Consider the following 23,416-nt stretch of genomic DNA (forward strand, 5'->3'; position numbering starts at 1 on the left):
AGCTAAAGCCATGACACTGCTAGGGTCAGCCAAGCCAGGCCAGACTCCATCTTAGAAATCTTGCTCTCTGCCTCAGGTTTGGAAATCCAGGTGCCTCCATGCCCTACTCTCGACCCCCCCCCCCCATTGTATTTCTAAGTGAGTGGACTGGCTTCCTCCTGTTTGCCTAAGGGCTCCTAGGAAAATCCTTTGTCTTGCAACATTTTTCACACTTGGCCCCTCTGCCAGGGGATATTTCCCCCACATCCTGCCAGCTAGACCTGATGGCTCTCTTCCTCAGAGCCATTAATACCTTTATCCAAATCCATTTACGGCCATCACCCCCCCCCCCCCACTTGGCCAGGTATTGTCCTAATCTCCGGGGACCCTGGAAACTTCCAGCACATGCTTACCTGAGCCTTGTCACATAGCCCCCTTCCCAAAATCCTATAAAAACTGTGGCTTCACACAGCCACTCTGAGTGTCTTCCAACCCGGGACCTCCCACGCTGGTTCGTGCTCCTTCCTCTGACCCACCACTCCTTGGACAGGTAACTATCAAGCCTTCCACTCTTCCTCCCCCTTCTCTATATGACTGCTTGTATGTGTGTGTTAGCTATTTGTGTGTACTTTTGTTATTTTCCTTTCAATAAAAGCTTATATTAACATTTTACCATTTAAATCTGTGTTTGCCTTGAGTTCCTACAGGTGGAATAACCCTCGTATACAAAGGTAACGATCCGATAACGCTAAGTTACCCCCCTCTCGCAGCATTTGAGCTAATATTCCCCACAAGCTCAAAGATACGTGTTTTAGGACACGTGTCCAGCAATTTGGGTAACAGATTATGGTGGATCTCGCGGGCAGTTGCCCCAGGCTTACTCGGGAGTAAAGTGGACGCACGGCACTCTCCAGTAACCCGGACGTAAGGGGAAAAGCCCGTTTGAACTCTTGGCATAAGTGTGTGAATGTGCTCTTGGAAGTGTGCTTTCTAAAAGGGTTGGCCTCTCTCTCTCCTTTCTACCCTTTTGCTATTGTTTTGCTCCTGCTGGAGATTAGTTTCCTTTAAGGCTAGGAACACCAAGGCAAGGTTTTCTTAGGCTTAGACGGGCGGGTGGACGACACGCACCCAACAACTAGGGATTTGCCAAGCGTAGGAAGGCGTTAGGCAAAATTCCTCTTAGCTGTAGGAAGGACCAGGAAAATCCCCCTACTGCTAAAATCTGTGCAAGCAGAGTCGCTCTCTGTAGCACCAAATTGCCCTGCGGCCGCAGGAGTTGGAGTTTCGAGTGTCGGGAGTGGCACGAGAACTCAAGCGGGCTTTGTGAAGCTCAGATGATCCAGGTTTTGGTAATTTCCCCTGTGTTCAGGAAAGCCAGGGCGATCCTAACCGAATAAATTAGCCGGTACCCTCAGGTTTTCTTGGTAGTTTTGTCCCTGAATCGAGAGAGCCCCGGCCATCTCGGTATAAAATAAGAAAACTAGCCAAACCCCGTAAGGACGTGCCTTGACGGGAGCCCTTCCCCCTTTTCCCCTTGCCGCTTTGAAGGATATAGAAGCCGCAAGAAAATCCCCCAGTGATCTCTTCCCTAAAAATACCTTCAGGTTTTCGGTGGTTTTCCCGAGGATCAAGTGCGCTCTGGCAACCTTGATTGGAAAAATCAGCCATCTGCTTGGTTTTTGGTAGTTTTTGCCCTGAACTGAGAAGAGCCCCGGCCATTCTCAGCCAAAAACAAACTAGCCACACCCGTGAGAGGTTAAACTCCACGGGATCCTTTTCCCTCTCTCCCCTGCTGTTCAAGAGACGAGCAGCGGCTGCCCCTAAACTCATCCCCTCTGTGCTTGCTTGCCCAGCGACAAGAAGCCAGAAAACCAAGCCCCGTCCCCTTTAAGATCTTGGAAATTAATAGGAAGAAATGGCATCCAGATTCAATCTGACTGGCCTGATTGCCCGTAAGGAACTAGCAGACAGATTGACACTCTGGGTGACCAAGAAGGGCGGCCGGAACCCCTGGCGCCCGGGAGCTTTTAAAAGCTCCAACCCCCTGGAAACCCTTACCGAGGCTTTCCAAGAATGGTGTAACACTAGGAAGCTCGGGGGTGGCAGTAAGGACTCTTATGCCACTTGGGGTATGTTTGTTGCCCTTCAGGACAGTGTAGCCCAGATTGCTGAGCTGCAACATGCCCTAGAGGAGAAGGATGCCCTATTGAAGGAGCAGGTAGCTCAGCTGACTGACCGTCTCGAACAACAGGAGGCCCAGTCAACTGATCTCCTGGAACAACGGGAGACCCAGTCAGCTGATCTCCTGGAACAGCGTGAGGCTCATATCATCCACCTCTCCGATGAGATGGAGGACATGAGAACTGAGCGCTTGAGTGCACGGGTGGAGAAGGCTTATCAGCTTCAGACCATCCAGGAACTAGAAAGTCAGCTCCAAGCCACAGGGCAGAGAGCTGAGTTAGCAGAAGTTCGCATTCTCAAGCTAGAAGCTGAGCTAGTTAAGATCAAGGGAGCTGCACAGTTCCTAGTGGAGAATAATGTGGCCAAACATGCACAAGTCAGTCATGATGCATGCTACAGGGAAGTAGAAGCCCTGAAAAAGAGATTAGGGAGTCAGAATGCCCTGATCTCTGTCATTTGCCCTAATGGCCTTCCCAGTCTGCCAAGTTTGGTTCCATCTGAGCCCTTGCCAGAGGAGGCTGTTAGCAGTCTACCAGTAAGCCCTGACTGGGTAAATCTGGCCCCTGCAAACCCAGTCCAAACTGAATCGGTTCAGCGGACCACCCAGGGTGATCCCGTGGAGCAACAAGAGATCAGAAAGACCCTAGCTTGGAAACCACATGAGGTTAAAGTAGTAGCAGACTGGCTTGGACCTCTAGACAAGGACACTGGAGTACAGTGGCTTTCGGTGGTTTATTACCAGCATACTGATGCCACTGCGGAGGACTTGTGCCGGCTAGCGCGACTTTGCATGTCAGGGTCTGACCTAGCTGTCTTGAACTCGGCAGTTGCATCTAGAGGGCTGAACACGCTTCCGCGTCTAGAGTGGATCCGCGAGGTAGCCAGAATACTCTGGCCAGCTCAGCCGCTCCCTGGCTTGTTTTACATGGACAGGCAGAAAGCGGATGAGGGTGCAGATGTATATTGCAGCCGCAAGCAGTTCTTGGGTCTGCTCTCTGGTTTTGTCCGGGTGGACGGCAACGGCGCCCCCCAGTACAACACCCCCGAGTTCAAGGAGGCCGTCCTGGGAGGCATCAATAATCCGACACGGATTATGATGGGCCCGACCAATGCAGCCGCTTTGAACTGGGGCGAGCTTGAGGAGAAGCTCCGACAAATCGCGGACATAGCAAGATTGACAGGTCCAGTTCCTCCCCCATCGGGGAGGAAGAGACAGAGTAGTCAGGAGCCTGTTCAGACAGTCACTGATGCCATCTTTGACCCCCATTTGAAACCTAGAAAGAACAGGAGAAGCAGCAGCTTTAGAGCCAGGAAGAACCCCTCTGGTCAAAGTGCAGAGTCTTCTCTTGGCATCCAGGCTGCTGCTCCGCCAACCCCTCATGGGAGCCCTCAGCAGGCCGTTCCCTCTGCCCAGAAACAGTCTCAGCCCCCAGAAACTTCCCTTCGGAAGTGCTTGTGGGCTAGACTCAGGAAAGCCGGACTGGACATGGCCCAGTTCCATAAGCAGCCTCTGGACAAGCTGGTCTTAGCATATGGGAGACTCTCCCTCAACCAGGCAGAGTTCCCACAGCCACCTTCCCCTGTACAAAACAGGGATAAGCCACAGAGTGGTTTTTCTTCCAATAAGTTCCCCCAGAACAATCCCAAACCTAATAGAGATTCTGTCCCTCAGTGGCAGAATAAAATTAGGGACCGGATTTTTCTGTGGCGGGAACTTAGAAATACTGGGGCAGACATGACCCAGTATGATAACCAACCCACATCTGTGCTCATGTGTGCCTTTGTGAAGGCCATGAGGAAGAGGAAAACCAGGAAAATGCTCAGATATGAGCCAGAGATGGAGACAAGAACTAGGCCCACAGAAATTTCTTCTGAATCCCCTAAGGACTGGCAGAAGGAAATAGAGAAATTTAAAACTCTTACCCAGAATCAAGATTTAGAAATTAAGGATCTTAATGAGAAAAACAAGGAATTCCAGGGTGAACTTTTTAAAGTAAAAACACATTTGCAAAATGTACTGGATTTCCAAAGCCACACAGATAATAAATTGAAAAGAAAATACAGTAGACCCAGTAACCCAGCTTCACCTCTTGTCTTTAAAGAAGAGGAAATGTCCTCAGTTCCCCCATCACAGAGTCAGGAAGTAAATCTTGCCTCTGAACCTGTACAGAGTTCCAAAATCCAAGGTGACAACCATTATTTTAACAGGGAAGAATTTGTTGCAAGGCTCTTAGCTTCCCTAAAGTTAACAGATTTCCAATTATTTTCTCAACTTCCACAAATGGTTCCAGTGCCACTGAGTTAATTTAACATGTGTGCTTCCATTTTTACTTTTTAAATTTTCAAATTTTAAATTTGGCTGCAGTTGGTAGAGCCTCCAGCTACAGTTGCAGTCACACTGAAACAGCCACTATTTTGCAATCTTAAAACAGACTCTCTTTGTCTAACTGCCTTTCTAGGCACTCAGCCCCATGACTCATGCCTTGCTCTCCCCCATCCAGGCAACTAATCCACATAACAAAGGACTGAAAGTATTCTTTCTTCCCAAATCAGGAAGAAGATTTGTTTCTTTAAAGACTGACCCCTACCTCAGAGAGAATCTAAGGGGGGGAGAGCACAGTAAAATAGTTCTGTTCTAAAATATGTTTTGTTTTAGTTTTTATTTTAAGACAATTTTGGCTGCTTTTAGTATTTGAAATATTTTCTCTTTGAGAAAGGGCATTCCCTCCATAGCTTTTCCTTCCCTCTGACATTTTTACTTCCTATTTCAAATTTTAATTGGCAGTTAACATTTTTTTCCCCTCTTTTCATAAGACAATTTTGTTTAAAAATCTGTTTTTGCAATTTTGCTTTTGTTTTGAATATGTTTAGAAAGCTTCATACAGACCTTTAATTTGGGCACTCAGGCTTCCACTCAGCCTGACTCCTATGAAAAGGCACTCTGTGTATGTACAGAGGAACAGTCTTTCCTCCTTAAGAACACAATTATTTTGACACACTATTGTGTAATGGGACTCTGACTTCATCTTCATGTTCCTCTCATTCATTCTTTCCCACTCATATTCTCAGCAGTACTCCAATGTAACTTTTAAAAGAAGCAATTGACATCTAATCAGCCTGGCCTACCAGCAGGCAGATCTCAGTCTGAAAAACAAGTTTCTATACCTCAACCTTTAAATTTTCTTTAAGGTTATTTGTTTTATTCATTTTTAGAAGAAACCTTTGCTTTTAGATTTGTGCTTATGTGCTCTAACTTTTTAGATTTATGTCAATCCACAATATTTTGAAAAATTCTTTTACCATGTTTTGAGACCTCTTTTATTAGGTGTCCTCTCTTCTGTTCTCTATAGCAAGATCTTTATAGATCACAATCCAAGTTTTGCTTTTTGAAGCTTTCTTTTTGTGTTTTGATTTATCTTATGTTCCTTATAGAGAAGAATCTGTAGTATGTTTTCTGCTTATGCTTTTAACCTCTTGCATATCAGAGCTTCTATTTCTTTTTGTGCTTATTAACTAGGAAGCAATTGACCAGATTCTATCTAGCAATTCTCCTTTTCCCCCCTCATATATATGTGTGTGTATTTGAGCTGCTAATCTATTCATTCATAGACCATTTGCAACATGTTTGCAGGAACCTTTAACTTTGGCTCTTTGATTCTTTTTCTGAATGCTTCTTTTTACACAACAGTGCAGAAGGCCAGTAAGACCTAGCCTACAGGACTTGAAGGACTTTCTCTCCTCTTGTGTATTTCTACAAAGCATCTTGCTTTAGTCACCCATAGTAATCTATCAGTTTTCTCTCAAATTCCCAAACTCACCAGAAGGTTGGCAACCTCCTTCTCTTGTTTTATGATTGCACTCTAATCTCCCTCTCCCTCCCTGGAGATGGCATCCAGCTCCTCTTAAATTCTATTTTCAGTCTCTGTAAGTTCATGGTGGGCACCCACCACAGTAGATCTTTTTGACAGTCACTTATGGGGCACCCCTCTGCTCCAATCTTTCATTTTGAGTTCATTGTCTTCAAAGCTCTAAATGTTTGAGTATTTTCCCTAATCTGTATATCCATCAGGCTGTGTGCCTACTTGAGCCCAGCCTCAACAGACTTTGCAGCATCACTCTTTGCAGCTGCACACACTTCTCCACTGAACTTTTGTCAATCTTTGTCCCTCTCTCAATTGGGTGTCTCCCCCTTGAGCTCTTCAGCTCCACTGTGCTGTTGATGCCCTGGGCCGCTCAAATATTCTTGCAACCCACGTCTGCCAAGCCTGCCCTAGTGAGGCTCCAGGCTTGTGCATCACAAACCTCAGATCGCCAGGCCAGTTCCTGATGGTCCTGCCTGTATGCTGTTCCTGCTCGCCAACCTCCAGACCTGACCTGGTCAAAGATGACAGCAACCCTCTGCCTGCGTTTGCTATGGATGTGTCCTGTGGTCATGACCTGCTGCTCTGCGCTTTCTGCCCCAGCCTACTTGCTGGTGAACTACTGATGCTTGCTGTTTACCCCAGCTCCTGCTGTATGAAGCCTCGCTGCCCAGCCTGCCTGCTGCTTCTTCTATGTGCAATCTCTGACCCTGCATACCCTCTGACGCCCTGGATTAGTGCCTTTACTGCCTCTTCCCCTGCCATTTCAGTCACGAGGGGGGGAAGAAGATCAACTTGCAAGCTAACCCGGACCTGCACACATATCCAGCTATTTGCTTGTTGCCACAACCTCTTGCCAGTGGCTCTTTCATAAAATGGATCCTCACCAAAGTTGCTTTTTACCCACATGGAGGAACCTCCTTTACCATTCTATATGTTTGCAAACATCATCCAGCAATATCTTACAACAGCAACAATATATATATATGCATATATATATCAACATCTTCAACTGCTGAACCAGTTGCTCATCCTCATCAATCCTCATGTTCAACTATCTCCAGCTTCACTCCCACCTTTACCAATGGGACAAGGGGGGGGGGGGGAGGAAGTTTTTCAAACTGTATTGTCTGTATTCCAAATTGTATTGTGCCCTGTATTTCAACTCACTGCCTATTGCATTGTGCCTGTATCAGTTTTAAATAGTTTGCTAGTTTATGTATATAAGTTTTGCTAAATTGCTTAGCTTTATCTTGTTCTTATTGCATTGCTTAGTAGAAGCCATTGCTTAGTTCATTGTCTAACTTTTTAGTTTCTGACACTTTCTGCCTGCTTCATAGTAATTGCTTGATATTAATTGCCAGCATTTTTAGGATTGCCTAGTGCTCGCATTCTAAAATATTGCTCAGGTACTGCCCACAGTTTCCTGCCTGCCTAGAATTTGGTTTTCACTGCATTTGCTTTTTGTCTATTGTTTGCTAGATTGCCTTGCTCAACTTATTAGTTTGCATTGGTTCATTGCTTTATTCATATGGTGGAGACCTCACGCTTAGCTAGTTCATAGTTCATGTATGTTACATTTAGTTTTGAGTGGTTGTGGTAAAGAGGAACAGCAACTTCACAGCTTTCCTTAAGTCACCCAAACCCCTCCTAAATGTGTTTTGTTTTTAATTTGGCTTAAGTTTTTGTAGTGGCAGAAGATGGCCCCACTTTTCTCTCTGAATTTCTAGTCTGAATTTCAATCTTTGCCGCCACTAACACAGTATATTGGTCTGTAGTGAATAAATTGGACATATAATTCACTACAGAAGGGGGGGAATGTTACGCATGGCAGGATCCCTGCCTTATGCCTTGGCACACTGTCTTCTATAACCAATGGCACCCCACAATAGTCTAGGCTTAAGCTAAAGCCATGACACTGCTAGGGTCAGCCAAGCCAGGCCAGACTCCATCTTAGAAATCTTGCTCTCTGCCTCAGGTTTGGAAATCCAGGTGCCTCCATGCCCTACTCTCGACCCCCCCCCCCATTGTATTTCTAAGTGAGTGGACTGGCTTCCTCCTGTTTGCCTAAGGGCTCCTAGGAAAATCCTTTGTCTTGCAACATTTTTCACACTTGGCCCCTCTGCCAGGGGATATTTCCCCCACATCCTGCCAGCTAGACCTGATGGCTCTCTTCCTCAGAGCCATTAATACCTTTATCCAAATCCATTTACGGCCATCACCCCCCCCCCACTTGGCCAGGTATTGTCCTAATCTCCGGGGACCCTGGAAACTTCCAGCACATGCTTACCTGAGCCTTGTCACATAGCCCCCTTCCCAAAATCCTATAAAAACTGTGGCTTCACACAGCCACTCTGAGTGTCTTCCAACCCGGGACCTCCCACGCTGGTTCGTGCTCCTTCCTCTGACCCACCACTCCTTGGACAGGTAACTATCAAGCCTTCCACTCTTCCTCCCCCTTCTCTATATGACTGCTTGTATGTGTGTGTTAGCTATTTGTGTGTACTTTTGTTATTTTCCTTTCAATAAAAGCTTATATTAACATTTTACCATTTAAATCTGTGTTTGCCTTGAGTTCCTACAGGTGGAATAACCCTCGTATACAAAGGTAACGATCCGATAACGCTAAGTTACCCCCCTCTCGCAGCATTTGAGCTAATATTCCCCACAAGCTCAAAGATACGTGTTTTAGGACACGTGTCCAGCAATTTGGGTAACAGGGGGGGGGAGGAACACTTGTGATATCCCTGTGAGATACCGGTCCAGGCCAAATGGTATTCCCACTAATTGGCATTCCCATTAGTTCTCCTCTACTACATTTCTCTCTGCATTGGTACTAGGGAAGGATGCTCAAACTCCTGACAGTTTGGCTCATAATCTGTTGGCCTCTGGTTAACAGGAAGCAGATGTTCCCTCCAGTTTGGACCTGTTTTGAGCAACTTTTCATGTATTCCGTGTAGTACAGTGCGATAAGCTGTGTTTCACATATGTGCTTCTTTAGTCTGATAGGACTTCTCCTCCCACCCTTGCCTCTGTGTTGACACAATGCCCAATCCGCCATGCATAGACTTGTCTGATACTTATGGCAGGGAAAATAATAATGCGACAAGTGTATTCCATGGCTATGTAAGCATGATTTTTCTGATTAAAAAGCAAGGAGACAATCCTAACTATGTTTCCCAGCCCTGCAAGATCATTTCCCTGTATTCTTTCCAGGTTCTCTCTGGCGAAAGTGAATGATGATACTGTGGCTATCATTTTTTATAAATAAGGTGGCAGTTTTATTATGGCTGTGAGAATTCAGCCTTAATGGTATTACTGGATTTCCCCCCCAAGATAATAGTTTATTGTTGTAGATGCCTCATTATTAAAGCCTTCTCTAACTCTGTATAAATCAGATCTCAATACATAAACCCTCCATTAGTTATGTTTCTAAAGAAAATTAACCATTGTCCTGGCTAATTGGGGACCATGAATCCTATGTAGGGTTTCTAGGTCCTCGCCCCTGGTGGAGGATGGCAGTTGGGAGGGGGGAGTTGGCTTATCAGATCCAGGTAGGAAAACTCCTGGAGATCTGGAGGTGAAGCCAGGGCAGCACAGGGAGCTCAGTGGGGTATGTTGCCATAGAGCAGGGGTGGCCAAACTGGCTCTTCAGATGTCCATGGACTACAATTCCCATGAGCCTCTGCAGCATGTGCCAACATGGGAATTGTAATTCATGGACATCTGGAGAGCCACAGTTAGTCCACCCCGCCATAGAGCCTACCCTCCAAAGACTCAATTTTCTCTAGAGGAACTGATCCCTATAGTCTAGAGATGAGCTGGAAAACCAGGGTATCCCTAGGTCCCACCTGGACGCTGGCATCCCCAATTCTATGTTAAGTCTTCTAATGTTTCTGTTATTGAAAATGTTGCCTCTAAATCTTCTTTCATGTTCAGGTCTTGCTTTCTATGGCAATGTTTTTGTGCAATTTCCACTAACTTGGGGTGGGGGGGAGCTTCAGAACTTCCTACAGGATTGTGCCCTATACTAACTGGTGAAATCAAATTCTAAAGAATTTGATTTCACTGCAGTTAGCAGACCACAACAACAACAACAACAAAATTCCTCTCCAGGACCTTGTTGGTTCCTATAGCTTACATTGATCTCATAACCCCATTTGTAGCAAACCAGAGTGCAAAACCCAAACCGGGACAGTATGATCAAACAGAGGCTTTGAGATGCTGGATTTCAGACTTGAGAAATGCTATTAAACATGTTTTATTCATAACATGGAAACTGAAGCTTTCCTTTTCTGTTGACATACGATTATTAGATTTTGGAGAGTCTCTCTTCCTCTGCATGTTTTGTTTAGTTGACACAATATAAACGGCACCCGAACTTCTTGAACCATGGAAGCAATTTACAAATTCAATATCAGTGGCGAAGAGAAACAGATAGGCTGCTAGGCCTTGTCTGTTAGCATACAATGGTCCAAAAAACATACAGCTGCAATTTCATAGCTGACCTGTCCTGTAATTTGATACTGCTACATTCTCTAACCGAATGCACATTTATTACTTTGGATCCCTAGTTTTTAGCAAAGCTAGTGTAAGCATTCATCTGTTTGGTAGGTAGATTGATCTAAAGCAAGAAAGGGGTTAAGATAAATCCTTAGACTTCCCACTGTGCTCATGCAGTAAAAATTTTCCTATTAACAAAAAGCCCCAAGGATTTGGAAAGCTATTATAATTTTTGCTTTGGGTCTCTGCCAAATATCTTTAGAGGTTAAAAGAATTTTTCTTTAAGCTTCTACTCTACTGTAAAAATATAAAAAAATATTCTGGGCTTATTGGCACACGAGCTGAAGTGGGGATTTTTTTTGTGGGGGAAGGGGAACAGTCACATGACATCCTCCAGTTGTCCATTTTACCTGTCCTTAGTAGTTCCTTCTCAGATGTGGGGGATGGAGCCTGGGAAGATTGATTGGGGAGCCTTATCTGTGAACTCACTATCCTTAGTCTCCGGTATTTGTTGTTGTTAGTTGTGAAGTTGTGTCTGACCCATTGCGACCCCATGGACAATGATCCTCCAGGCCTTCCTGTCCTCTACCATTCCCCAGAGTCTATTTAAGTTTTCCCTGACTGCTTCAGTGACTCCATCCAGCCACCTCATTCTCTGTCGTCCCATTCTTCTTTTGCCCTCAATCGCTCTCAGCATTAGGCTCTTCTCCAGGGAGTCCTTCCTTCTCATGAGGTGGCCAAAGTATTTGAGTTTCATCTTCAGGATCTGGCCTTCTAAGGAGCAGGCAGGGCTGATCTCCTCTAGGACTGACCGGTTTGTTCACCTTACAGTCCAAGGGACTCGCAAGAGTCTTCTCCAGCACCAGAGTTCAAAAGCCTCAGTTCTTTGACGCTCGGCCTTCCTTATGGTCCAACTTTCACAGCCATACATTGCAACTGGGAAGACTTGACTAGACCATAGTCTCTGGTATTAGTAATTTACTAATCTATGAGGGTAATAAAATTTAAAAGTGATATTAGAGTGTAAGCTAGCTCTGTGACTTCAGTTTTAATACTTATCCTTTGACCCTCTATTTCACTCTATGCCATACTCCAGTAAAACTAAACAAGAGTCTCTTTGGTACTAAAATGAACTACACCTGAGTAGTTTGAGCAGCTACAACAATGAGAAGCTACAAAATGTCAGTAACTAAAGGTATTTTTAAAATTGTTTGATTTGATTTCCTTACTATTTTAACTGTTAGCAGAATTTTACAATTAAAATGTGTGTTTGTGTTTATGTATGTATGTATGTATGTGTGTATGTGTGTATTTGTGTATGTGTATATATATATATATACACACACCATGACCTTGCTCATCTGTTAATTTCCTTGTTCCAAACATTTTGTCACTTTAGCTGAGAGCGGGTTCAGCCACCTCACAGAACTAGGCACACAAATAAGATTCTTGTGGACTTGTTAAATGTGTCTTATGCAGGGAATAGCAGCCCCGCCACTGTCAGAGAGCATGGGAGTCAAGGGGAAATGGGGCAGCATGAAGAAGAAAGGGGGAATGTTCCCTCAGAAGAGACTCTTCTACAGCAGCTGGTGACAGGTATCCTTTCATATCAAGCAACCACCTCGGGGGGGGGGGACTCTTGGTAGATGGCAGTAGAGGATAGGACCCTCAGTAATGGGTTTAACCTACATGTCGAATGGTACTGGCTAGATATCAGGAAAATGTTTTTCACAGTCAGAGTAGTTCAGCAGTAGAATAGCTTCCTGAGGAGGTGTGGAGCTCCCCCTCACTGATGGTCTTTAAGCAGTGGCTGGACAAATACTTATTATGGATGCTTTAGGCTGATCCTGCATTGAACAGGGAGTTGGACTAGATGGCCTGTAGGACCCTTCCAATGCTATGATTCTATAACTTTAAGATGCTAGGGCTCTTTAGCTTGGAGAAATGATGACAAGTTTGCAAAATTATGTGTGGGATAGAGAAGGTAGAGAAAAAAGTGCTTTTCTCCCTTTCTCAGAACAGAAGAACTTATGGGCACTCAATGAAATGAATGAGGCTTAGAACAGATAAAAGGAAGTACTTCATCCAAAGAATAATAAGCACATGGAATTCATTATTGCAAGAAGTGGTGGCAGTTGCAAGCATAGGCAGCTTCAAGAGGGGACGAGATCAACATATGGAGCAGAGGTCCATCAGTGACTGTTAGCCATGAGGTATAGATATAACACTATGTCTGGGACAATGACATTTTGTATTCTTGGTGCTTGAGGGATGACAGTGGGAAGACTTCTGGAGTTCTGGTCCCACTGGTGGGCCTCCTGATCCAACATGGCTTCTCTTATGGCTTGATATAATCTTTTAAAAAGAAAGATTGCAGTCAAAGCCCTTCTGCTTGTAACGTGGCCAGGGCTGACAAGAGCCACCAGGGGATTCTGAACAAAGGTTCTATCTGTGCCCCCACCATGCTTGCATGAAACCAACTTTCATAACAAAAGAAAGCACTTCGTTGGCATCTGTCTGTCCATTTGTGGCAGCCTTAATTAATCAGAAAATGAAAATTAAGAATCTCAAAAATTGGCCACCAGCTTTGGGATGATTATTGAAATGCCAGGTCCAAAAATGAAAGGAATTGGAATATCCTATGGGTTACCTCCAGACCCCCCATCCTCATGCTGTTTGCAGTGGAAGCTAAGCTCAATTCTTAGGTCTCAGCATAAATGACACAAAATGCCATTACTTAATAATACTACATAAAATCAGCAGTTGTTGTATATCAAAGAGATAGCTTAAATTAAAAAATACCACTTTTATACTTTCTCACTTCTCAGCCACAAACAGTAGAATACAGACATGCCTATAAGCAGGCTTGGTCTAGACTTGAATAGAAATCATTCCAAACATTAAGGTAAATGACAAGATTTTCCCTTGACCTTCCTCCTTGTGTATGCAGTCTTTGGCTTAGTAATGGCAAGGTAGTCTCCCCCCCCCCCCATCCACATTTTGTTCACTGAGCAGGAAATGTCTCAATTATGGGGTTAATTACTACTGCTGTTTAAACCAGGAACAGTGTCTCATTAAATGAATGCATCTTGTTGGTAATGTTTTAATTAATGAGGTAATAAGCCACCGTGTTTGGAAAAAAAGTGTATACAGGTTAATGAAGCCCATGGATCTGCTCATTAAGCATTAACATGTTCCCCCTGTTGGATCTCCCTTTTTTTCCTTATTACATTTTCTTAATTTTCTTTATATGATTCCACCCACCGCTAATGAGGCTCCTGTTTCGGCATTGTGTTCTGGGAATGAAGAACTTTAATGATACCTAATTAGGTTGGACTCTCCCTGCACAGCAAATGAAATACAGTAGTGGTCAAATTATTTGGATGTAGACAGCTTGGTACTGGTGCTCAAAGAGTTCTGGCATATCTCAAGCAACGCTTTCAGTGTATTGCATGTCAATGTATTTTTGTCCTCCGATCTCCTGCAGTTAATCTTGCTATTCTTCCTTGTCCTTGAATGGAAAATCTCAGTATTTTTATTTGTTTGCTTAGTAAAAAGTTGAATTTACATCCTGGACCTGTATAATGATGAAAATACAGTTCTCTCTCTCCCCCCCCTCCCCAAACTTAATGGTAAGGAACCCCCTGGAAGAGCAGCATTAAAAAAAACCCTCCCTGATAGATATCAATGGATAAGGAATCATATATGTCTTAGGTTGCTTCCGCACTAGGACTTCCTTTGAGAGAATCACCATTCGCCCATTTTTACTCTGGAGAGAAACCAGATGATATTTGTTCTTCTCCAACAGTTGCATTCATCTCTTTTTGTGCTGGTGTTCTCCTCAATATTTATTGATTTAAGTTATTGATCTGTCCATCTTTCTCCTGAGCCTCTTAGGAATCAAAGTGGATAACAACAAGGTAAACACAATTTTATACAACAAGGGTGCAAATGTTAAAACCAGTCTAAAAACACTGCAAACATAAGATATTTCTTCTCTGCCCTTGTCCAGACTGTCCGCAAAGCTTTTTGAAAATCCTTTCTTCGGCAGCCTCATTGAAAAGCCAGAAGGTTAGGAGTCCCCAGCATCTTCTTTTCCCGACTGGCTGATGAAAGGTGAGAACTCAATTTCATTCAGGTAGGCTTTTAAATGTTTGTGGTAGCAGGTTGATAAAGCTAGGCCCAGAAAGGAGTGGGGACTTGGTGATGTTCAATTACTACCATTAGACTTACTGTATCCATATTTCTGAATGTCAATAAAGGTGGTGTAAATATATTAATATTTCTTCCTTTTCCTCCATCTCTTCATGGGACTAACTCATTTATGTCATTCCCCTTCCCAAAGCCCACCTTTCCCAGGGTCTGCCCCTGAATCTCCAGAGATTTCCATGTCAGTTTTGGCAACCCTACTAGAAATTAATGTCTTTAGCCGGAAGAAATCTTGCTATACCCTAATGTTCCAATAATATAACTGCCTTCCAAAACTACAGGTCAGTGCAGTAACCTAGACTCTATGGTTATCAACTGTCAGGTGGGGCCTAGGGATCTCCTGGGGCCATTCCACACAGTGTTAATGTTGCTGAAGTCTTACCATTGTATAACGCTATTTTTTAAAACATTATGCACAATGTCGTATGGAATCTGCAACACTCCTGCAACACTCTGCAAAAATCACTTTGTTGTAGTGCTTTTTGGGGAATCCACAAAAGTGAATTTCCCCTAAAAACCTCGCTAGACTCTTGAGAACAACCTGCAACACATCCAAAAAAGACGTGGATTCTCAATATAGCGGTAGCAAGCATGTCTGCTCCCTAAACTCTCACACCCGAGCTTCCGCCGTCGTGATCACCATTTTTTCCCTTAAACCGGCAAAAGCAATGAATAAGCGATGTTTGTTCATCTGAAATCCCTCCACAAGCAATTGTCAGTAAAGTTACCGAGACCTGCCGCTATTGATTGCAGCGCTTTTCAATAGCGCTCAGATTTAGCAACATTGCCCATTATGCGGAATGGCCCCTAGAATTACAACTGAAATTCTTGCATGCTTCTTATAGGGTTCTTTCTTTCCCCCCTATCATTTGAGCTCTGTCATGGCCTTTTACTTGACTTTCTGTTGATGAAAGAGAAGTGGAGTAGGTACTTAATGGCATAAAAATGACTTGTGAATTTTACTAGTCATGCTACTATAATGACATAATTGAAATCAGGGCTTCCATTACATCAAGGTACATTTTCTACCCTTGATAAAGCAGCAGAGACACTGGCTAGGCATCTATGAGTAAGTGAAAGCGAGAGGAATCTCTGTTTTAAGCCAGTTCAGAGATTTTTATATGTTTGGGTTCATTTTTGTCTGACACAAAAACTACATACCACATTTCATGTTTGTGATGGTAAGTATGCTTTTCCAAGATTTTTTTTCAGGATGAGATACCTGCTCAGCTTGGTTCAGTTTACTGCTGACCTCTCATAAGTTCATAAAGAAACAAGCCCTTCATCTCTCTAGTGCCAGAAAAATAAGAAAAAAATGTTTGAAAGTTCTAGCAGCAGAGCACAGCTATTGCTTCCTTCTATCTGGGATGGTCATCCACTTCCACCAAGCATGCAGCTTCAGTGGGGACACACATGGAGGGATGAGAGAGGAAGCAAACCCCTGCCTAGCCAGCCAGATCATCTGAATCAATCACAGCTATCAATGGGGTGACAAGAGTCATGGCCAGATCAGTGGAACATGTGTTAGTATACCACATATTTTACGAGCTCTATTCTACATATCTCACCCTTGTTCTATCCAAATTCCTAGGAAGATCTGATAAATTGTATATATATCTCCTTGGAGACCAATCTAATCAGCCCACCTCTAAAGAGGCCAAATTCTGTGCTGATGTAGATACTCCAAACCATTTAATAACTTTGTATAATTAACTACCTAAAAGCCTATGAATTATTTGACAAGATTGGAATTGGCTTTGCTACCCCTGGTGTAACGTCTCAGGAATTTTGGGTAGCAGAGAATATATTCTGGCGCAAGTTATAACCACACCACTGTGTTTGAAGTCAGCACTTGTAACTAAAACTCCTCAGAGGGTAATAACTATGCTGGCAAATGAAGCAGTTACTAATGGACTCAGTAGACAGGCCCCAGTTTTCTTAGAGGTTTGTACAATGTACACATTGTAGCTATTGTTCTTCATCCCTAATCATACATCTCTGTTGTCCCTGGGGCCATTTTGTGGATCTAGAAGCAACTGCTGGTTATTGAATTTCATTCTATCAGGAGGTAATTTGCATGTGCTTGCTTGGGGAGTTGATAACACCATGCCTTTGTTTTCTGATTAATTGTTTAATTATTTTCTGTTTCATTTCAAAGGCTGTGGGGTTTCCCTCAGATTCTTCACAGTCAAAGGATATCAGCAATGGAATATTAAAGACCATTAAAGCTAACAGAAACTCTTAATTCCCCCTCCCCCCTCTGAGATCTGATAAAACTGATGCAGGCCTTAAAAATATTTCCTGTGGTTGTTATTTTTTAAAATCCTTAAAAATATGGAGCATAATTATGCATTTGCTTCCTTCAGATCCACTCGTATTCACCCTTCATTGCAGAGCATTGTGGTATCTTGTCTCTTAGCAGCTCATTCTTTGCAAAACAAATGCAAGGTAAATAGGGTAATTTTCTCACCAAAATGATCTCAGATTTTAGGTAAATCTCATAATTTCAGTAACACATTCACAATATGTAATTTTAATTTGCATATAGTAGGTATAGATATACAAATCTCTGAATTATACGGAGCATTCTGATTGCTACTTGTCAGTGGCTGCAACAGCTTGTGCAATGAGCAATATTTTTCCAGAAACCAAAACAACTTTAAGATTATTTATATATAGTTTAGGTTACTGGGTAATTCATATGTACATTTGCTGATGTTAGAGAAAAAAGTACTATGATTTTTGGGTGAGGGCTGTCTGTGTTGGATGGATTTCTTCAATGCTGTATTTCAGGTAGGGAGGGCAGCATTTTGTTGGTGTTATTGGCCTGATGGAACAGCTCAGTTTTTCAGGTCCTCGGGAACGGTTTACAATCACCAAGGGCCCTGATCTCATTAGTCAGAGCATTCCACCAGGCAGGGGCCAGGACTGAAAAGGCCCTGGTCCTTGTAGAGAACTGAGCTACCACATTCTAGACAAGCTGGAATTTCCGGATCAGCTTCAAGGGCAGCCCTGTGTAGAGTGAGTTACAGGAGTCTAATCTGGAGGTGACCATTGTGAGGATCACAGTGGACCAGGGTGGCTGCCACTGTGCAGAATGGGCCTCAGAGCAGCAAGGGGAAAGGGTTGTGGAGGTTGCAACAGGGATTGTACAGTTTAAAGTATGGTTTAATTTTTCCTTTTCCTGTGTATATATGTTGAAAGTTGAACCACACATTGAGCAATTACAAAAGCACACAAATATTCTTGCCTCAAAGGCAGTAGTGCCAATCAAAAAGACTGTTGTTCACCTTCCTGTCTCAGAAGTATGATTTAGAGAAACGTAAGGATCCTGAGGACAGCCAGTGTGGCTAAGAGCAGCAGAACCAGGTTTCCCCCTTCTTCTGCATGGTGCCTTCTGGGTGACCTTGGGCCAGTCACAGTTTTCTCAGAAGAGAAAAGCAGGGTATAAAAACCAACTCTTCTCAGAAAAAAATAATTCTGTATCAGCGGTGAAAGTGAACCAAGTAGAACTTCCCAGTGAAACGTCCTATTTAAAAGCTTCGGAGATATGAAGATGAGACCCATATACCCTGGCTATCTGTTGAGAGTTAAATCCCACTGAATTTAGTAAACTTGCATTAAAAAAGGAAGCATTCCTCCTCTACATCTAGTCAGAGCATAGTAAGCCCTCTATTTTTTTCTTTATTGAACTCAATGTAATTGTTTAGCTCCATCTTTGTTCAGATGGCATCTGAGGAGAGCTTGGGTTGTCTCTGTAGCAAATGCACAATATCAAAAATACAAATTTAGCTCTTTTGTGTCCCTCTACTTAAAAAAAAAATAATGGGCTTTGGGAGCTTAATTTCACAAGGCTGTTTTTACAGTGACTGAATCCTACAAACCTCAAGACCTCTCACAGGTGGGAGGGGGAGCTGCTGTCCAGCTCATTGCTCGCCTTAGAGATGCTTTATAATTGAGTTTTGTTGTGTAATTAAAGGCAGCAGCTTTCAGGACCAAGATAGTTCCTCTAAGCATTAAATTGATTATGTTTTAGTAATACAATAATCCTGCTGGAATTATGCGAGAAGCCAAAGGGCTCAATAAAACACTCACAGTGCAGGCATCCTTCTATTGTCTTTGGGTTGGCACCTTAATGGAATTGGAGGTGGGGGGGAATGCATTAAGGACAAGTGACATTATTAGCATGCATTACCATCCTGGCAAATTTGGTGCTGAGGCAATGGCAGAAACAGATTTGTTCCCTATACAAATGCTCAGAAGTGCAGCAATATACGCCCAGTGAGTTTCCTGCAATGTGCAGGAGGTTGGACTAGATCAGTGGTCCCCAACCTGCGGGCTTCGGCCCGGTGCCGGGCCGCGAAGGCCATGGCGCCGGGCCGCGGCTCCCTCTCCCCGCCCCCCCTGCAGTAAAAAACTTCCCAGGCCGCAAGCTTGCGGCCCGGGAAGCTTCTTACTGCGGGAGGGCAGGGAGAGGGAATCAGGGCCGGCCGCGCCCATGTGGGCGCGGGCCGATGCGTGGGCGTGGCCCGCAGGCACGGCCGATGCGTGGGCGTAACCCGCGCGGGCCGCAGGCCGCGCCCCGATGCCCTGCCGGTCCCCAACCTCAGAAAGGTTGGGGACCACTGGACTAGATGATCCTAGATATCTCTTCCATCTCCATAATTGTATGACAGAGCATTGGGAATGCTTGCTTTTGGACAAGAATGGAAGGGACTCTCACCACTGCCTGCTGTTCCCGACAACTGCTTCTCTCTTTGGGGTCCTTGGATTTAGGATTGTTTCAGGCATTACAGCTTTCAAGTGCAGTCAATTTTTGTAAGCCTCTTGTTTCTTGGCTGCCAATTTTAGTTTACTTTTTTTTAAAGATACAGTTCCATAGCCAGGTGGTAGAGCTAGGGCAAAGCTAGGGTCAGAGCCATAGACCAGTGGAGACTTCTTGGTTTGACTGATTCTGGAGCTTGCTGATGTATCAGACCCTGATGTTCCTTACCTTCCAGAATGTAGTTTGACTGGACATTTGGTAACCCTGTGGAAGCTCTATTCTAATGTCACACTGGTTTTGTGGCTACTAATGCCATAGTGGAGATTTCCTATTCTTGATCTGCTCAAATGGCAAAGGCATATAAAAGCTGAGGTCTCCTTCACTGTTCTCCATGTTGGGCTGCAGTACATGAAGCAGTCAGCCGGAACCCACAAGACAAGAAATAGGAGAGCTCTGATCAGCACAGGAGGCAACTTATATGGCTGCGCTTGGGAGTGTTAAGGTGCTTAACATTTTTCTATTGTCACCCTAACGAAAATGCAGTTCCCTTTAGAAGGAGGTAGAATGTAAGTCAGACTTTTGCTGCAACTTTGCTATTTGTGTGTGTGTGTGTATGGGAGAAAGCCCAAGTGAACCTAGTTCATGGTTGAAAATGGAGACAAGCAGTTGTTTCAGAGTTTTAGTGGACCTTGAAATGGATGCTAAGAGGGAACTGACAGTGGCAGGAAGCAAAATGGAAACTCACTCATGTTTGCCCCATTACAAAGTGAGACTTTTTTTTGTGTGTGTGTGTGTGTGGGGGGGGGGAGAATGCAGGTACACTGTAATGTTACTGGACTTGTGCCGAAACAAGGGCTCTGTTAGTAACGAAGTGCAGGATGGGAGGTGGTGTGGACCCCATTTGAAGTAAATGCAGGTTTCATTAAGCAGGTCCAATCCTTGCTTAAATGCCCTGTCGTGGAATGAATGCTACAAACTCAAAGCATAAGATGGGGCTTCAACTCAATGTTAAAGTGACATAAGACTGTAGAAATGGTCTGAAAAAATCTTTGTATGCTTCACTTCAGAACTTCTTGCATCAAGAGCCAACGTGGTATAGTGGTTAAGAGCGGCTTCTAATCTGGCAAGCCAGCTTTGATTCCCTGCTCCTCCATATGCAGCCAGCCGAGTGACCTTGGGCTAGTCACAGGGGCTTTCCGCACCGGGATCCTTGTAGCAAATTGTTTGCTGAACGAAAAATCGCCATTTAAAATAGTGGAATTCGTCATTATGCATACCTGACTTTGTAGTGGAATCCAGTTGCATTTCCATCGTTTCGCACAAGCTTCCGGTCTCAGCAAAAATCGCTAGAAAGGAAGCGCTATTGCCGAGCTCGTCCTGCCCCAGGCCGTCAAGCAGCCAATGGGCAGCCGTTAGTATGCTCCCAAACAGCCCCTTTCCCTTTAAGAAAGGTTTAAAAAAAAAAAAACACCCATTGCAATGAATATGTGTTGATTCGTTGCAACGAGAGACCCATCCAGCTGGCAGGTGTGTTTGAGCTGTCGTTTCATCGTTGCCACGCTCCCCCCGAGTGAAAAAAAAATCCCCCCCCTCACGGGCCCGATTTTCAGCCGAAAACAGTGTAAAAAATAAAGGGAGAATACATCAGCAAACGGGCTTCTCTGTTGTTTGTGCTTAGTGACTAAACAGCTCTGGGGAGGGACTGAAGCCGGGGAAGCCTCTAAACAGAGGCTCGCTGGTGGGTTGAACTCCGCTCGCTCGGAGAAAAAAAAATGGCGATCGCTTCGCCGGAAGATCAGAGGAGAGAGCCAGGGGGAGGGGCTTTGTAGAAACCACAACAATGGTAACGCACAGAACTTTCCTGCTAGTGTTGCAGATTGGTTGCAGGAGTGTAGCGCTTTCCGGAGGGTGAATCCACTTTTGGGGATTTCCCTGAAAGCGCTACAAGGAAGCGCTTTTTGCGGGATCGGTTTCAGGTGTGTGGCAGATTGTCAACGACGTTGTGCATAATGGCAAATCAGTAGCGTTTTCAATTGGCAACCATTGTGCGATTTTGGAAGCGTGCGAAAAGCCCCACAGTCTTGTTAGAGCTGTTCTCACCAAGCAGTCCTGTCAGAATCTCTCTCAACCTCACCTGCCTCACAGGTTGTCTGTTTTAGGGAGAGGAAAGGAAGGCGATTGTAACCCGCTTTGAGACTCCTGGTAGAGAAAAGCAGCATTTAAAAACCAACTCTTCTTCTTTTCTAATAGGGAACAGCCTCCCCTACTGATAATAACAGCAGCAATGCCAGTCTGTCTTTTGCTGACTTTCAATGACAGAATCAGCTGGATCTGTGTCCCAGCTCTTCTCACAACTTGTTCCCATCCAACCTTCTAGAAGAAGAGCCTTGCTTGGGTATAGGACTCAAGCAGCGCTTCTTGCTCCACCTCTTTAATTATAATATGTTATCACAGCTGCTTCATGAAGGAGGAGGGCCAAGGCCAAGACTCTAAATCAGGCACCAGGGAAAACCAGATTCAAGTCAGTCAAAGGCTTGTTAGATGGAGATTAAAAGGCAGACTGATAGTACAAGGAGTCGAGAAGTGTCATGCCTGCAGAGCTAACCCACACAAGCCTTTCTAATATAATAGTAACAGGCGCAATAAATTAGAGGTACCTTGAAATTAAAATTTCTTATTCAGAAAACTTCATGCTTGTGCTGTTTGAAAAACGGGTCTGAAGCAATTACATGGTGATAAAGCTGGTGGGCTTTTAATCAATGCTGGAGGCTGCAGCAGGTTTGTCCTTTTAATTTGGAGGTTATAATTTTTAAAGAAACGGTTCTAAAACTTCTTATGAACAATGCTTTCCTTTTCTTCGCTCTAAAGCTCTGTGACCAGGGGTGTGTGTCCTCTTACTGTTATTTACCTTGCTGTAAAAGAGGTAAACTGGCTCTTGGCTCCTTCATCATATTTGCTCACCAGGCATTTAAAAGAGCCAGTCTCTATCAGAGATCTTGAACTGTGCACTAGATTTCAAGCATACTTTTGACATGAAACAAATCCCCAAACATATTAAATAGCTTCTCACTTCCAGTCTCACACGACTATTATAGTGATGACTTGTTAACTGATATCAGGTTAGAGTTGCCAGGTCCCCACCAGGGGTGGGCTATCCTCTGCTCTGGGGCCTGTCTCTGAGAGCAGATCAGCTGGCGCAGGGGTAGTCAAACTGTGGCCCTCCAGATGTCCATGGACAAATGCTGGTAGGGGCTCATGGGAATTGTAGTCCATGGACATCTGGAGAGCCGCAGTTTGACTACCCCTGGGGTAGTGGATGACTAACTTGAAGGAAATGTGACAATGTCACTTCCGGCACACACAGGAAATGATGTCATTATGCTGCTGGCTGTCATGCTCACACTGGCTGCACCACCAGAGCTGGCATCAGGGGGCACTCGTCCGAAAGCCGTGTTCGACCCGCTCCCAGAGCAGCCGGGAGATGCGACCTCAGATTAGCCAGATGACGAGCAGCCTGGGCCCTGCAAGCCTGAGACACAGTCTTTTGTGCCAGCTTCCATCAAACCCTAGGACAAGACCCCTCCAAGCCCTGGGGACTCACCAGAAGAGCAGCAGCACCAGCATCAGACCAAGACCCCTGCAAGCCCTGGGCTTTCTCTAGAACAGCAGCATTGCTGAAGGTGATCTACTCTGACAGACGTCAGAAGATCAGTACACTTGGCAGCTCACTGTAGATGGGTCACAGCTGCAGCTCCTTCCTCTGACAAGGGTTAGCTCCAGCTACAGGCTTTTTGGCTGAGAGCTGCCCCGCCTGGCTCCTGGCTATTTCAACAGAGCCTTGAGGGGGTCAATGTATGCGGAGTCCTGGAGTGGACCTTTGCCAGGCTCTCTGCTCTGATTCAACCACCCAGCTGTGTTG

General features: G+C 44.5%; 1 protein-coding gene across 1 annotated transcript; it reads left to right on the plus strand.

Annotated features, from left to right (window-relative positions):
• The first annotated feature begins 353 nt into the window (after positions 1–353).
• LOC143831799 (uncharacterized) lies at positions 354–14,631 on the plus strand. Its single transcript, XM_077325251.1, has 2 exons — positions 354–8,447; positions 14,536–14,631. The coding sequence occupies exon 1, from the start codon at positions 1,895–1,897 to the stop codon at positions 4,463–4,465; it is 2,571 nt and encodes an 856-aa protein (XP_077181366.1). The 5' UTR covers positions 354–1,894; the 3' UTR covers positions 4,466–8,447; positions 14,536–14,631.
• Positions 14,632–23,416: the final 8,785 nt, after the last annotated feature.

Source organism: Paroedura picta, chromosome 3 (genome assembly GCF_049243985.1).
Source record: "Paroedura picta isolate Pp20150507F chromosome 3, Ppicta_v3.0, whole genome shotgun sequence".
NCBI classification, from domain to species: Eukaryota; Metazoa; Chordata; class Lepidosauria; order Squamata; family Gekkonidae; genus Paroedura; species Paroedura picta.

What these genes read in the sequence shown, in the direction of transcription:
- LOC143831799 (XM_077325251.1), top strand. Translation starts at nt 1,895, where the DNA reads ATGGCATCCAGATTCAATCTGACTGGCCTGATTGCCCGTAAGGAACTA.